The sequence below is a fragment of the Copidosoma floridanum genome, unplaced genomic scaffold (genome assembly GCF_036245765.1).
Source record: "Copidosoma floridanum isolate Cflo_tuat_1 unplaced genomic scaffold, Cflo_Japanese_pri ptg000014l, whole genome shotgun sequence".
In the NCBI taxonomy this organism is placed as follows: domain Eukaryota; kingdom Metazoa; phylum Arthropoda; class Insecta; order Hymenoptera; family Encyrtidae; genus Copidosoma; species Copidosoma floridanum.
Genome location: NW_028321891.1, coordinates 2,624,245 through 2,640,689, shown reverse-complemented (window position 1 = coordinate 2,640,689; position 16,445 = coordinate 2,624,245). Strand labels below are relative to the sequence as shown.

Genomic DNA, 16,445 nt, shown 5'->3' with positions numbered 1-16,445 from the left:
CAGGTTTACGTTCGGGGCAGTGAAAAAAATTGCACTCTGTCAGTGATTTCTAATTTTAGTCATGATGAACTAAATGACATTGTACATATATATAAATGACGATGAAAAGTGCGATGCTACGTCAAAGTCGAGCTTACGAGACAACAAAAAAAAAAAAAAAAAAAAGAATTTCTAAATCAGGACGTATTTTTTATATCGATGAAAGAAAAAATTTTTCCTCGTTCGTTGGATCCGGTTTGGGAGTTGCGATTATTGCACGCAGTAAGTTAGACTATAAGTTGTCACACGATGATGATGCTAATGATAATAATTCAAAGACACTTTTTGATACTCATATACATTTTTAATGTTTGTAAGCGTAGAAGCTAACTTTTAAGTCGAGCGTTTAGATTAAATTTTGTATTCACGTATCCATATAAGTCACACATCGGAATCACCATTCCGTATATTTTATTACAATACTTCGTAATGTGTAAGCTCATATTTATCCCTCCATTGATTATAGTACGAAAAATACACATTCGACAGAGTACCGCGTTTGTTTTACTTGTAACTTTTTATCGACTCTGTTTATCATCGATTAGCTCATTATTATTATTGAATGCCAAGTGCAATCCATGCGATTAATTTTTATGGGCATTAATATATATGAAACAACTTTGAATTTTATATTATACTGATCAAGATACTTGTACTCAACAAAAACCTGTTAGAAATTTTGCTGTGCAGCGAGAAATTTAATCTCTATTATTACAAATTTATCACGACACCTCACGGAGAACAATAACGTATTTTACACTTTCCGCAAAGTACATCCTAAACTTGCAATTAGTATTTACAATTGTACGTAGAGGACATCTCATCACCACCTTCATATTATAGTCACGCTTCCGAGCATCTCATTACCTCGACCCAGAACCATGTTACCACCACCTCCACATTACAAAAAAAAAAAAAAAAACCCTGCACGCAACAACAATCAGCATCAGTTGCCTCGTGCCTGTATATATAACACTATACTTACCACTCGCCTGTATATACATACGTACAAGCATCAGCCTCATCCTCTATCTTAGTATCTGTATTTTTAAACTACAAACACTGCTTGGTTGTTGTTCTATCTATCTGCTCTTGCTTTTCACTTCGATTATGATTTCGATTATTTTACGTTGGCACCGTCCGTTCGTAACGTCATACGCCTCTACCCTTTCCCCCGGCTGTGTTGTGTTCACCAGGCGACACTTTCTGACGAGGCAAAGGAGGTGTACAACAGCTTGGTCGAGACCTCGGCCGCCGACACTCCCGACACCAATCCCTTGAGGATGCTGCGCTCGGGTCTGCCGATCGTCAGGCCTCGCGTGCGCGGCAACAAGCACACATCATCCCACAGCGTCAGCAACGACGACGAGCACCACCACCACCATCACAAGGTAAATTTTGAATCCTTATTTTCCTTCAGAGACTTCAGTCCCTACCACGCCGTTAACGTATAGTTGTTCACTTTACAGAGCAGTGCTCGAAGTTTCCAGCTGGACAGCGCACACCGGCATAGCAGCGGTGCTCGCACTTTGCCCAAGCTCAGAATACCGGCACCCTCGCAAGCCCCCCCGCCGGTACCTAGTCAAGCGCAGCAGCAGCTGATGCACCGACACCGCTCGATGGAAATCGAGAACAACCAGAACCAGGGCAACGTCAACAACGACGAGAACCCGATACCCCTGCCACCGCGCGATCGCTCCAAGACCCTGCAGCCCAAGTCGAGCCTACCTCGTCACCAGAGAAAACATCCGCTCATCATACCTGGTGGAGTCACCAGGACGCTGGCTAAAATACAAGCTGTCTCCAGTTCGGCGATGGAGGATCAGGTCGATGGTTTTCACGGGCCGACCGACGGTGAGCAGGAAGTCGTGGTCACCGCAGCTGACAAGACAACGAATCAACTTGTGTCCGGCTCCGACGTTGATCAGTCGGAGGCTACGGTCAGCAGCAGGTAAGCATCACAGCTTTTTCTTTGATCGATAAGTATCCGACGTTCGGTGATGATGATTGTTATGCAGCCCGGAGGAGTTTGAAAGGAGAATCGACTCGGAACTTGCAGCCCTTGACTCCCTGCCAGCGGAAGACACGAGGAATCACCGCTGCAGCGTCATATCCGAGGATCTACTTGAGTTTTCCGAGAACCTCATAGATTGCATGGATACGAACGATAGCGAGGACGACGACGACGACGATGACACTGTTGCCGGCAGTCCTGAAATCTCTAATGTTCCCGTTGTCGAGCAAGTCACGCGGAAGGTCACAGCTGAGATTTCGGAGGACGCCGACGAGCTTAGTCGTAATTCAACGCCCACCAATGGCAACTCGATTCACAGCAGGGTAAATTCGCAGTCGTCGGCTGAGCAAAAGCTCGAGAAGAGCGGCGACCACGTGTCGTGCGAGGATCTCTTGGAATTTGCCTGCGACGGACCGAATTCCCGTCGCACTCGTGGACCACGCAACGGCGAGCAATCGGACGAGGTGGGTTGAGGTTTTTTCTTCTTTTATTTTTATCGAGCACGTTTTTTTTTTTCTCACGTGACGATGATTTTCGTTTCGACAGGTGAGAATCATGCTCAAAGTGTTGGGCGAGCAGTCGACTCCAGAATCGTGCGTGGCAGCTCTGAACGTCACGAGCTGGGACGTCGTGGCAGCTATAAAATTAGAAAGACTGCAAGGCTTGCTGAAGAAGGAAAATAATTTCGTGGGCCTCGAGGACTGCAAGGTGATGTTGAACCAGTGTGGTGGAGATGTCGTGAAAGCTGCTGCACTGCTAAGGAACACTGACGACGTGAAAGCTGTATAGACGTACGAGTTTCTTTCCAACCTGAGAAGCATTTTTTAACTGCAACTCTTACCCCGTAATCTTTTTGTTATCAATGACGTAAAAACAAAAATAGCACTGCTATTAAAAAAATGTGACTCAGCGTGGACCCGATCTTCCGTAAAATTAGAATTAGTTTTTGTATTTTTGCGGTTTGCTTTAATTTATTGCAGTTTTCATAGTACCTCATATATATTTTGTCTTGCGGACTATAGATATACGAAATGTACAAATTGCGCACAATTTTTATGAAATAAGAAAATGACTATAGAGACGTAAGATAATACTCGGACTAAAGCAAAATCAGGTGAGGCCTTTAAGTGTGCTTTTTTAGAAGTTACTGAACCTTAAGGATTTTTAAACGTACACGCAGAGTGAAAAAGACAAAGTAGAGGTCGAGACAAAACGCCAAATAGTTTAGAAGTTGTTTGTGTTCAATGTCATTTTTATAGCCCATCGGTATTCAACGTAGAATCGTTTTTTTAAGTACTTTATTGAATCCCTAAAGCAATATAAATAATACATCGTGTTTTTTAACGTAATTTAAGGTTGTACTGAAAAAGCTTTTAGGACAATATCGACTGCGAAACAATTTTGCCTTAGATATATATTTTGTGCCAATTTTTTTAGAGCCTTTTTCCCAACATTGATAATAATTGCTTCAAAGTAGTACGAATCGAATATTCACCTAAATTAGGTGAAGCTTAATTATTACAATCATTTTAGCTGTTAATGTTCGTTGAATTATCTTGAAAATCCTTCAAATTCATTTTAGATCTCTACAAAGTTACAAAGAAAAATCTTTCCCCACAAACGAGTCTACAGTCGACTCGTAAAATAATCCCTTCAAACTAAAAGAATTTTTTTGTTTCAATTCACTGTTGTCACTTTGCTAGCCTTGTATCTTGTCTTTATATAAAATTCGGAACATGAAACATGTTATTTGCTTATTGATATCTGAGTCTTGTCATGAAAAAGTTTTTCTGTCTTGACGGCATGAGTAGCCTCTTCCACAGTAAGTACTCCTTTAATTTTTCAGCACCTGATTGTATAATCAGATTTAAGCATAGCATTGTGAGAAATATTTTTTCAATAATTAATCACCCTGATGATGAAAAATACGGAAAACTCGCAAAATTGACGGACCTACTCATTACACAATAGAAATTTAACGATAAAACATGATTAAACTAACATTAAAGAACAATTTGCCTTTGCTGAGTAACTGTTGTTTATAAAAATATTGTCTAACTTCATTTGTAGCAATTAAGCAAAAAAAACCAAAACTAAGCAAGCGATGTCCTCATGGATTATACAATAAATGTAGTGTTTGTACTCATCTACGATAAATAAAGACACCGTATGAACTATTTTTTATCAATCGTAGACAATCGGCTTTATATAATGATGGATCGATAATCAGAAGAAACTCGTAGAGAAAACGTTTTCTTCGGACTTCCTAGTAGACATTAGACCGATGCACTCAGCATCAATTTTAGAGAGCGAGCGAGTGAGTAAAAGAGTGTGCGAAAGACCTTTTTGTATTAACACATACATACACGTTTTTGTTCCCTTGCGTCAATTAGACACGACTAACTCATCCGAAGGTATATATGTATGTTATACATATACGGTCGCGTAGACGGTATACAATAATACAATTAAATGTTTGCGCTGCATCTAAGACAGCATGATATTTATAAGTCGGTGTGTAACAGTATACGCACTATATTATTGTGCGGTGAAGAGGAGCGAGAAAAAAAGGTTTTATATCAATTGTATTTACGTAATATATATACACGATGCGAATAATAAAATATTTAAAAAAAATATATATATTTTGCTATTGAAATTTTATCGAGTACCCTTGAAAATGCAAATCCCTTTCACTACTATTTTTTATTCCGTAAGCATTTGATTGTAACTCACACAACATCCTTCTTTCTAAACGGTTTTTAACGTTCGCTGCTCTACAATGCAATTTCTTTGAAGCAATGACATTAAATTTTTCTGTAAGAATACTATAAAAATTTCGTCACCGCACATTCCGCTTTTGTTACGAAAAAATGCGCTTTTTTATCGTCCCATTGTTCACGTTCTCGTAGGATAGAACAGTTAATTGTCTCTCTCGATTGAACATTCCAATCTACTTTTAACGCCGAAGACGTACTTAAGTATTCAAGCTTTTCTTAAACTTTTAGAAAAGTCTTTAGTGGTCGTAACTACAGATCGGTGTGAGAATCCTCAAATTTTTAAATATTTTTTTCAGAATCAATTCAAAAAATTATTTATCATGCTCCGAAAATTTTTTTTTTAGTATTTCTGATGGATGGTTTTGGATGAAAAGAGTTTTTTTTTTCAAATTTTCTGTACAATAGATAGCTTTAAAGATATTAATTACGGAACATTCGAAAAATTGCGAAAATGGCCATTTTTTAACCATAATGGTATATGATAAACCAAAAATTTGTTCACTGATCAAGTTTTTACGTAACCCTTAACAAAGTACCAAACCTTTTTTATTCAAAATCGTTAAAAAAGATTTAATAAAGCAAATAAAGGGTGGTCATTTTTAGGGGACCATTTCGCATATAAGATCATACAATAACCGTGAGTATGAATGTCCGCAATTATAATATACTCGGTAGGTATACACAAATGAGAGCAGGTGCTTTGAACCTAAGGTAGCCGAAGGCAGGGGGTGCGCCGCTGGTGTGCGGGCAGCGCGCGCTACTTGAAGCCAACGGAAAACAGTCGCCGCGAGACGCTCGATCGAGACGCATGTTGTTAAGTGGTGGTTGTGACTTTGCGCTCCGTTAAACGTTTTGATCACGCGTGAAATCAGTATATTTATTTACATACTTACCTAAGAGTAGGTACCTCAATAGTGCAAGAGACGCGCGGTTTAAAACACTTACAGCGATCCTCTAACCTCGAAATGGCCGGAAAAATTTAATTATTTCATTGCAGCCTCATATTTTTTGCCAAAGACGGAACAGGGACGTATGCCAGACGGAAGAAAATCATCGTTGGGATGAGCACGTGTGTGTGGGCTTTTTTTCGTCTTTCTTGGCTTTAATTAACGCAAGGAAGCGTATATATGAAAGATGCAACAATACATGCATGATAATTACAAGGAACTAAATTTTTTGGAGCAGAGTTGCACATCTCTGCGGTATACTTAATAAGTATATAGGTACCGTCGTGCGACATTTTTTACTAGAGGACTACTTTTGGTGCGAGTCGTACAGTGAGATATACTTTGCTTTTTTGTGCAGTCGCGTTGATTTATTACAAAGAGCTTCAAAGTTACCGGCAGTGGTTTGTTTTTCTACGAAGAAAAAAAAGAACTATGGGTAAGTAATCGTTTCTTATTGAATTTTATTATTACATTACATTGTATTAGTTGTTTCAAAGTTGGGCAACAAAACGAGGACAAACTGACGAGTTAATGTAAGTTAACACTGTACAGTTTGTAGCAAATTATTTACGACCGATCGTCTAACTCTTCACTAGATATAACCCCGTAGTAAGACAATACAAAATAAACATTATGTAAATGTTGCCGGAACTCAGTCACGCGTAAAGACAACACGGATTTCTCTATGCTGCTCTCATCGCTCTATACGATTATATATATATATATATATTATACTTATTATAAAAAGTAATACTGTCGTTAAGTACATCATAGTGTAGCACAGCGGGAGCATAAAATGTTGAAACAAATAAGAAAACAAGTCTTGTTCAAAGGGGTGTAAGTCACAGTATATGGCGTATGTTTCCGCGTTGTGGCTATGCTTTTTTTTTGTCTCAGGGCATAAAATAGCTAAGGTAAGTAGTTTCAACAGCCGTTCGCGAAAAATGATTAAAACAACGAAATTCTGGCTAGAGGCGCCGACAAAAAAAAGGACAAATAACCGGCATAGTGTTCCTACGTAAGAGAGTTATTTTTTTTATACATACGGCGATTGGTGAATTGCCGATTAGATTTTAGTCGTTATACAGTATCTCGATTGCGTTAGTCGCGCCAGCGAGAAAAAGTGCGCCCAACCCTTACTGTATGCTGTTACGTATACTACTTATTTTCTATATAACGCGCGTGTGCATAACAACAACAACATGCACTTGGCTCAGGGTAATTGACCCTCCACACGCGTAAGTATATTTATCGCCTAGCGGATTTTTTTCTTCGCCTCCTTATTCTTTCCTCCTCCTCCTCGTCCTGTTTTATACGTTGGCTGTCGATTGAAAAGTTGCTCAATTTTTTTTCGCTCCAATCCTTGCCCTCGTAAGCAAGTATGTTTTCCTTCGATGAATGTGAGCAACAATTAATATTTCATCGATACGGTGAGAAACATTTTTTTTTTTTTTTTCCATTTATTCTCCAGTTGTAACGTAATCAAACATCATTAGTTTTTAATTAATTGGATAAAGCATTTCGCAATGTAATCAAAGTTCGTTCCCACCCGCCACTAATCACACCTAATCATTTGATAATATACATATATGGGCTATTGTAAAAATTAGGAGATCCTAGATGCTAATATTCGTGCAACCTTTGACGTCACATCACCCCGAAACGTGATTAGAAAATTCTCTTACGATTAAAATTAACTTTTCCATCCGCCAAAATAAAATACTTATTGAAAAACAATCACAACCTTCGTTCTCTTTTCGATCCTCGACCGATACTTTTCGTACAAAAATCAATAATTAAATTAAAAATCTCATCTTCATCAACGAAACTGGCGACTTTGTTACTCTTGTCTAAAAAAAAACAGAAACAGCCCCCCCATCCGTAGAGAAGCTGCGTGCAAACTCCCCTCGAAATTAACGAAAACTTTGAAATTTTCCAATCTTTTATTTAAAACAAAAACAAAAAAAAAGCTCATTTTCCCGTCTCCTCTCGACCGACTCGTATACATATACACTCGCGGGATAAAAGTGGAATTCCCCGACGCGGCGCGCGAAGGAGGAGGAGGAGGGCCGTCCAGTAGAGACGTCTCCCTCGAAGGCCGCCACCGTACGGCCGCGCTGCCGCCGTTGATAGAACACAGCAGCCTCCCCCCCTCCCTGTCAATTATCCGACTGCACGAAACGCACCCGAGAGATGCATGGCGCGCCGCGCGGATTTAGCCGGGAATCGCGAAATCTCAATCTCCCGGCGGCACGAGGGGGACACACTCGCGAAATCTTGTTATTATTATTATAACACACACACACACACGAGCCTCTCTCTCTCTCTCTTTTCAGCGCCGCGAGCGCGTGGCCTTGAGAAAATACCTCTCTCTCTCTCCGCCTTTTATCTCCTGGTGTGTGTGTGTACGTATACGCGTCGTTCCGCGTTATGAGAAACGCGCTTTGAATTTTCGACCTGTCGGTCATTATTGCGCCACGAGCTCTTTATAATCCCCCCCTCCGATGTTTTGTTTTTTCAGCCGCGGCTCTCGTTACCGTGGAGTAGGTATATATATATATATATATATATATATATACGAACGGAAAATTCGCCAACTTTCCGTCCGCTCGAGCTGTTATTATATACTCCTGCCGGCTGCCGCTGTTCCGAATTTTTCATCGACTCCCTGCACGTGATGCGGAATGAACCGAGTTCCCGTGAAATGAAAATCCTGAGAGGCTGCACTTAATACATTATCCGCTCCTCGTTGAGATGTTATCGCGCGACTCTCGTTGTTGAATATCGCGGGTTATAAAGAGAGAGAGAACTTTTTTTTTCTCTTTTATCATATTCTCCACAGCAATTATAACGAATGCTGACGCTGATCCCACTATGTATATATATGGCGAGTGTTTGATCACGTGTATATAGCCGAGTGTATTTATATATACCCACACTTTAGTGATAAAGTAAAGTACCGCAACCTTGACAACTTGATTTCCTTTTTATTTTTCTCCCTCGGTGAGAGGTAAAAGAGTATTTTGTTGCTTTTTTTTTTCTTCGCGAATCGTCGGCTCGAGCTTTGGCATTGCTTGATTTTTTTCCCTCCCCCTTGCTCCTTCGTTGTGGTGATTTATGTATACAGTAGTGTTGGTTGTTTCTATACTCTTGCCGTTTAAATTCATCTAAAAGTCAGAAGAGCCCACCCATTCCGACCTATATTTTTTAGAAGCGGTTCTAACTTTTTCTTTTTTCATTACGTAAAACAAGTACTCCTAAACTGTCTCAGCCGAGGTAAGGAAAATTTTCCGATCGAGTGAACAAAAACAATAACATCAAAAAAAGACACTCGAGCGAGAAAGAACGAGCATGAAAAAAAATGCCACCAATTACCAACCCTTTGACTGCACCACAGGCGACGTGAACGAAAAAAAAAACAAAAAAACCGTAGCAATCGCGCGGCAAGTTTCGCAGCAGCAGTTTTCTCGTGCCCTTGACAAACATTCACTTCCGTTGCATAATAATGGCGCACAGTTAGCCCCACATGTACACCCAACAATATACATATATATATGTGTGTACACAGAGAAGGGTCTGTGGGGAGCGCGCACTCTCTCTCTCTCTTGCTTTTGAAAAAATTTCGCGCGCTCATTAACCGCACGCGCGGGTATTTTGTGTTCTCCCTCCACATACCCTGGGATCTAACGGGCGTCGTAACAGTTGTTGGATATACCCTGGAATTCCTACGAGTTATCTCCGTATGGATTTTTCACCTCCGGCCCATTAACCATCCGCTCGAATAATCGTCGCAAGTCAACGTTAATTACCGATCGATCGGTCCGAGCACATTCGACTATTATCGGCAAAACGATTCGGTATCCGTCTTTCCCCCCGCGATGTGTATAAGTAAAGGAGCAAATCCGTCCGCGTCGATTCATTGAAAACCAAACTAATACTGCTGCTACCGCGGCAGCGGAAGGGGGGTGGGGGAGAGATCGGTAGTGGCGATTTTCTTGCTTAGAGAGTATACCGGCGTATCGCGAGTCCGTCAATTCGCGTGGCTCTCGGAAGCCCCTTTATATATATACACATACACTTTGGTCGGAAAACGTTACCCCTAGCGGTTGTTCGGCTATTGCCGATCGAAATTCGATCCCCACGATTTATCCCCGTGCACCTGTATACTCGCACGCGAGAGCGGCTCTCTTGAAAGAGGGGTACTTTTATATAAGTATACACAGACGCGTCGTGTATGGCTGCTGTACATGGTATATGTATATTTGCCTCTGCTGCTTAGCAACACAAGTCGGTGGTACTGTGTGTAATATGCGTTGGCTCTTTCCCATATACTTATATATAAATATATACTTACGCACGCTATGCAAGTACAAGGTAGGTACATACATCGCACGTACATAGTTGGTGCTGGCGGTCAGTCCAACATAACTGCACTTGATGCACTTGCGCGAGAGCCAGCGCGCGCGAGTTTTCTCTCCTACGGTTTGCGCGCATTTGCTACATGCTGTTGTTCTTATGGCTCTCTCTCCTCCTCCTCCCTTTTATTTATCCCCATCTTCTTCTTCTTCTTCGTTTATACATTACAGAGAAGCGTATATATTATATGCGTGGAGATGCACACACTGCGAGAGGAAGGAGGAAATTGTTCGCGAGTGAAATCGGATGGAATGGAAGGCCGTGAAGGGGTGGGGGGGGGGCTGTGAGTTATTGCGCGCGCGAGGAATTTTCTTATTCTTCTTCTTCTTCCGATCGCGTTCCTTGGATTTTCACCGTCGAGATCGGAAATCGAAACGGGAAGGAAGCGCGCCTAAGTATTTCTCTCGGATCGCTCGCGTTTTTCTTTATCCCGAGTGCTCCGCTCGATTTTTCTCCCAACGATCGGCTAACGATGCCTTTGCTCTTCCCATTCGATAAATTTTGTTCAATTCATCCGTCCTCGATGCTGTGGAAAAAAAAAAAAAAAAAAAAAAAAAAGAAACTGTTCCACGTTTGTAATCGTGCATTTATTTTTGTTCCACCAACCCGACTTTTCTTCAAACATGCACTTGGCTATCAATTTTTAATCAACAGATATAATTGCAAATATAATTTTTTACGTACAGTGTAGGTATATACTGCACGACTAAACGCATACAGTCACGCGTGTGCACTTGTAATTTAGACACGAGCGCTTAGAACGTCCGCGTATGGGTATACATAAATAAATGACGGTGGAAGCACCGGGTGTACACACATGGGTACAACCACGGATGGGGAAAAAAATAGAGGAGAAGACGCGCTATACGCATTGAGGGATGCTCTCGGGCTCGCTCGCTCACTTACAAGAGCGAAAGAATGAGAGGCGAGCGGAATCTCCCGCGTTTCCGGCTTATACGTGTATACTTGATCCCTGCAGTGTGGACCTCGAGCACTTGATGATGCTGACGACGCGTGTACGTGAAGGTGTAGGTACGCGCAAACCCTTTTTTTGCTGCTTCTCGCGTATGGCCGCATCGTTTGGATTCTCTTTTTTTTTTTTTTTTTTTTTTTTTCCTCCTCTCTTGCGCAAAGTTGGGTTAACAGCGCTTTTTGTTCAATCAAAATACCTGGCGAGATTCCTTTTTTTTTTTTTTTTTTTGTCATCTCGAGAGAGAAAAACTTTTACCCGCAAATTGTGCGTGTACACACAAGGTTTTCAACGAAAGTGCGCAAGGTCGTTTCGATAATTCCTTGAAAATCACGCGTTAGCCATAATATATGGTACCAGTGCAAGTATGGTATAAATTTATTCAGTGCGAATAAAGAGGTATTATTAGAGACCGGTCCAACGGAGTTTTTTTTTTTTTTTTGCCCGTGGACAACCTGATATAGATTTTCCTAAAAACGCATTTGAGACACCGTATGTTATCACGCACCAAACGCGCGTCGAGCTTGGATTTACATAACTTTTTAGCTCGTGCGCCATAAATAACAGCTTTTTCTTTTTTTCTTCGATCTCTAACGCCCTCTTATCAAAGTCTTTAATTATACGATAGCGTATACGTGTTACCCACCGAGGTGTGACTTCCTTCTCGGTTTCCGCGCGTTTTATCGTCGTCGAGGCTCGCAGCATCCCACTCGTGCAGCTTTTAGAGGAAAAAACACACACACGCATATACTTCGGGCCCATTCGCAAAATAAACGTCACGATTACGCGATCGGGCTCTTATCTCTTCTTCTTTTACGAGAGGGTATGTTGATCTTGGTCTGATAACTCACGAAAGGTTGGTTTTATAGTGCCTTCTCTCGCGCGGAGGCCCAAGTGAAAAAGTAAAGACGTGTCGTGCACGAAGGAAAGAAGCGATAAAAATCGTATTTTTGTTTTTCCGGGCAAGAGAAACAAAGTTTTTTAGAAAATTGTACCATTGTACACGATGATTAAAAATAATATGGGCTCGAGATATATTGCGTGTCCCTAATGCACTTCCGTAACTTTATTACGTGGAGAAATGTGTAGGTAAAACGGTACAAGATTCGACTAATTTTTGTACCTTTGTCGAATAGCAGAGACACTAGTCCATAATCAACATATAAGTATATTTTATCGTATACATGCGAGCAAGTAAAGCGCCTTTGGACATTTTCACGCAGCGCGTCTAATAAGACATTGTGTGGCGCGCAGTTCACCACGGGGGGCTTCCGTAGACATATAGCAATGTATGGAGGAGCATCATCATCACCACCATCGACGTCAGGTGCACGTATAAAATATTATAATAGTATGCCGCGTGCGGTGTGTATATATATATATATATATATATATATATATATATATATATATATATATATATATATATATATATATATGATACGTGCAGCGGAGAGCCGCGCGCCCATCGTATATATACCCTGTACATTCGAGCCTCTCTTTCTCTTGATGATCGTTGCCGCTGTTGCCTCCTCCTGCGCTCGACTTCAAGTTCAGTACAGTTATAGCATCGGCGCGAGCCTGACGCCCGGGCGCACGTTACTCCTCTCGGTCGTCTTCCTCTTCTTTTATTATTCTCGTTTTTGAAAAAAAAAAAAAAAAAATTTCTTTTCTTTTCTTTTCCCTTTTTTGTTTCCTTTCCTCCCCCCTTCGTTGACTAAAGGGTCTCTCTGTGACGGCCGATTGTTCCTTCTCTTCGTCTCTATATACCTACTTAGTTGTGCTGCTGGTGGTAGTGTTATTTTTCCATTTTTTTTATTTTTCTTAAATCGAGTGCGCTGCCTTGGATGATGGTTTTTTGAAAAATGTAGTTTCCACCCCGCAACGGCTACATGATCACACACACACCCGGAAATGAGCATCGGGAAGATCGAGTTCTCGATTTGTAGATCAACGGCCACCCGGATGGTTGTCGTATGAGTATACAACACATATGTATACGATACACGACATGTGACTCGCGATGGAAATCGTACAGTTGAGATGAGGTATCGGATGCGAGGTGTGCCCAGGGGATCATTTGTTTGCTGACGAGGACGAGAGGATGGATTGTCCCGATACGCCTCTGTAATAATTTTATTCTTACCGAACACCGTTTTTTTTTTTTTTTCTTTTAGTTGTAGTCTCGTGTACGTGGTGGTACTCTGTATAAACTATGTACATCCATTTCAAACATTGACATTAATGTGTATACCTACTTGTAAAAATTTTCCACAAATAAACACTCGGGCTTTCGAAATATTGTTAATTGTCGCTTACTCGAATGAATTAACAACCACTTGGATTCACAGTGTATATAGTGATTGAAAAAAAAAAAAAAAATCACGTAAACAAGATACCCAGTTCGGAGCTTGATGATTACAACTCGAGAGTGTAATAAATTCAATACGCAGTCAGATTAACGTGAAGCTTTTAATTTCGGAGGAAAAAAAAAAAAAGAAGCATCTAATTAATAGGACGATCGGAGCTACTCGGGAGCGATAAATGTATTTTGTGTATATACGAGCCATCACGCCGTCCTTCGATACATTATGCTAATCGAGCACGCGCTTACGTGGGTATACATATATACAGAATAAACTTGAGCATCGACCAGCTGAGAGGTAAAGAAGGAAAAGATGGGCTCGAAGATGCGGTGGAACGTGAAATTCCGAGGAATGCGTTCTCGGTCGGAGAGTTATGTCATTTTACGGTGTAATGTATGTATATACGTGGCTGCTCTACAGTCGGAGCATAACCGTTAATCTAACATCACGCGGGTCGAGGACGTGAAAGAGATTTTTTTCCTCTTCATTTTTTTTTTTTTTTTTTAATCACGCGAGGTGGTATTTCTCGATTTTACAAAAATATTTACGCGCAACTGATCCGTACAGGTATATATGTATTACAGCTGAATGGGTCCACGTTGAACGCTCTTAGCACTTACCTACATTGATTTTTTTTTTTTTTTCCATTAAAAATGACTCAACTGTTCTAAAAATATCCATAAAAATTGAAAAGTCCAACTGCGAGCTTGAACACTTTGCTGGGAGAACAGAGAAAAATGTTCCCCGTCGAGTGAAACAGCTAAAAAACAAAAGAGAGCGAGAGCCACTACTTATTTCCCCCAAAAAACAGAAAAAAAAATCCCCTTCGCCGACAACACAATAGGGTATACGTATAATACGTATATAACGAACTGGGGGCTCTTCTCCGTGTCCGCAGATAACACAGCCGCGCATCGTCATCGTCGCCCATACAAAACGAGCCGAGGCATCATCGTCAGCGGCCCGTAAGGAGCGGCGGAAAAAGTCACCACCAAGTATAGTACAACACCCATCGGATACCGCATAATATAACGAGAAACGAGAATGAGAGTCCGCGGGGTCGTCGACGTCATTGCTTCGGAGACGACAAAAGCACGAAATCCCGAGTGTGTCTTGTGAGGACGTGTTCGCTGCCTCGTATAAAGTATACGTGATAATGCTGTGCCTAAAGAAGAGGCGCACCTACAGCTTCACGCAGGGTGCCTGCGCCGAGGCCCCCAGGTACCAGATGAGATCCACCTCGAGCTCGAGGTACAACGACGTGGTCAACGTCACGGCAGCCTGCACCCTGCCCCGCAAACACAGGTGAGTCATGAAAATAATACATCATTTTAGCTCATTTTAGATAAAAAAATCCCCTTACCAGTTTATCCGCGTGCGATATCCAACGATTTCGCGATTTTCCAATACATACACGGCCCATGAATTGCGGGCGCTCGGGAGAAACGGTATCCCCCTCTCGAGTCCATATATATATATATACGCATGTTTGCACGAGTGCGTTTTACAGCTTTACCGGGGATCCATCATTCGTAGGCTACACCATAACTTGCTCTCGTCAATTAGTCGTGGGTCGATGTAACTATATAAAGGCAGGAATCATCACGATCATCATCGTTGCTATTGTTATCGGGCGATACGTTGCGCGGAGCGCAATTTTCATTAATTATTCCGAGAGAGCGCTTACCGCTCTCTGATTATTATTGAGCGTAATTGAGGTTCGCGGGGCGGAGGAGGAAGAGAGCTTGCAATTTTTTCCTTCCCCCTCCTCCTCGGCTGAGGTCTCGATTCGGTGCGCGTGTAGAAAATATACAGAACAAGATGGATTTCCTCAACAATAATATATTTATGTGCGTGTGTGTGTATTGCAAATATAGAAAAGTCGCGCCGCGAGGAGGAGAGTGAAAGTGTATCGTATGGCCGCGCGCGACAATGTACCGATCTGTGATTGCCCGTAGCATGAATAAATGTATGCATATATTATATCTCTGCATCCGGTGAATTACACTGTCCGTGTTTCAATATTATTATCTATGTATAATATATACTTACGTCTAATGCGGCGATGGGTTATTGGATATACATGTTACGCTCCGCGGCTAAGACCATAGTATAAATATATCCCCGATACGGTCGGTGTGGCTTGTTACTTTGATATATTACTTTCATTCCCAATTCGTATAAAGTGAAGCTGCAGTTGATGGTATTTAATTTCACGCGCGATATCTCTTTTCTTTTTTTTTTCTTTTTTATTTCCAACTCTGAAAATACACTCTCTACTGGTCCCCCGAAGTTGTCGTCACTTATCGCTTGTACACCGATCGACACTAGGACGTCTTGTCGATACTTACACGTAGCACAATACAGAAGAAGCTCTATATTCGGCTTCCCTCCGTGCATCCGCGCCGCAGATTCCACAGTTGATTCTTTTGTGCACGGACTGATTGTAACTTATATATATACATAGCTCCTCAACAATTGTCCCCCGAGTACCGGAATAACGTTCTTTATCTCCGCAGGTAAATTGTATATTATGTTTGCGCGTGTACAGGTATGCGTACCTATATTATATACTCTCTCGGGAGTATTTCCAAGTGGGGAAACGAGAAATGATGATCGCGCCGATGGATCAAAATACGTCACTGGAGCGATGAAACATTTTGGCATTTCAGGGAATACCGCGTGTGCGAGAGAGAGAAAAAATAGCTGACGTTAAGAAGGTCCCTTATTCCCTGGCGGGTAACTGTACAACAGGAGAGTACGTATTGGTATATACGGGTAGAGCGCGAGATATCTGCACGTGAGCCGCGGGTATATACATACCTCTATACACATGTATGTAATATACAAATGAGAGAGCGCGTGCTGAGCGAATGAAAATTGTGAGAGAATCGCGCCGCCACCTTCAATTTG

The 16,445-nt window shown here is 41.5% G+C and overlaps 2 protein-coding genes across 3 annotated transcripts in view; both read left to right on the top strand.

Annotated features, from left to right (window-relative positions):
* Positions 1-27: 27 nt before the first annotated feature.
* LOC149374745 (uncharacterized) lies at positions 28-4,655 on the top strand. Its single transcript, XM_089592230.1, has 4 exons — positions 28-1,430; positions 1,494-1,990; positions 2,058-2,517; positions 2,600-4,655. Exons 1-4 carry the CDS (start codon positions 1,323-1,325, stop codon positions 2,840-2,842), a joined length of 1,308 nt encoding a protein of 435 aa, XP_089448356.1. The 5' UTR covers positions 28-1,322; the 3' UTR covers positions 2,843-4,655.
* A 1,302-nt stretch (positions 4,656-5,957) lies between these two features.
* LOC106638249 (uncharacterized) overlaps positions 5,958-16,445 on the top strand; it is a 104,920-nt gene continuing 94,432 nt past the window's right edge. For both annotated transcript variants that reach the window (XM_023392789.2, XM_023392788.2), the window contains exons 1-2: positions 5,958-6,216; positions 14,431-14,837. In XM_023392789.2, the coding sequence (XP_023248557.2) occupies positions 14,689-14,837 (149 nt within the window). In that variant the 5' untranslated portion in view covers positions 5,958-6,216; positions 14,431-14,688. The remainder of the gene's footprint in view (positions 6,217-14,430; positions 14,838-16,445) is intronic.

Excerpts from the sequence above, each read along its gene's own strand:
- LOC149374745 (XM_089592230.1), top strand. The coding sequence starts at position 1,323 with ATGCTGCGCTCGGGTCTGCCGATCGTCAGGCCTCGCGTGCGCGGCAAC. Across the intron at positions 1,431-1,493 it reads ACCACCACCACCATCACAAG|TTGTTCACTTTACAGAGCAG; the intron begins GTAAATTTTGAA and ends GTTAACGTATAG. Across the intron at positions 2,518-2,599 it reads ACGGCGAGCAATCGGACGAG|GTGAGAATCATGCTCAAAGT; the intron begins GTGGGTTGAGGT and ends TCGTTTCGACAG.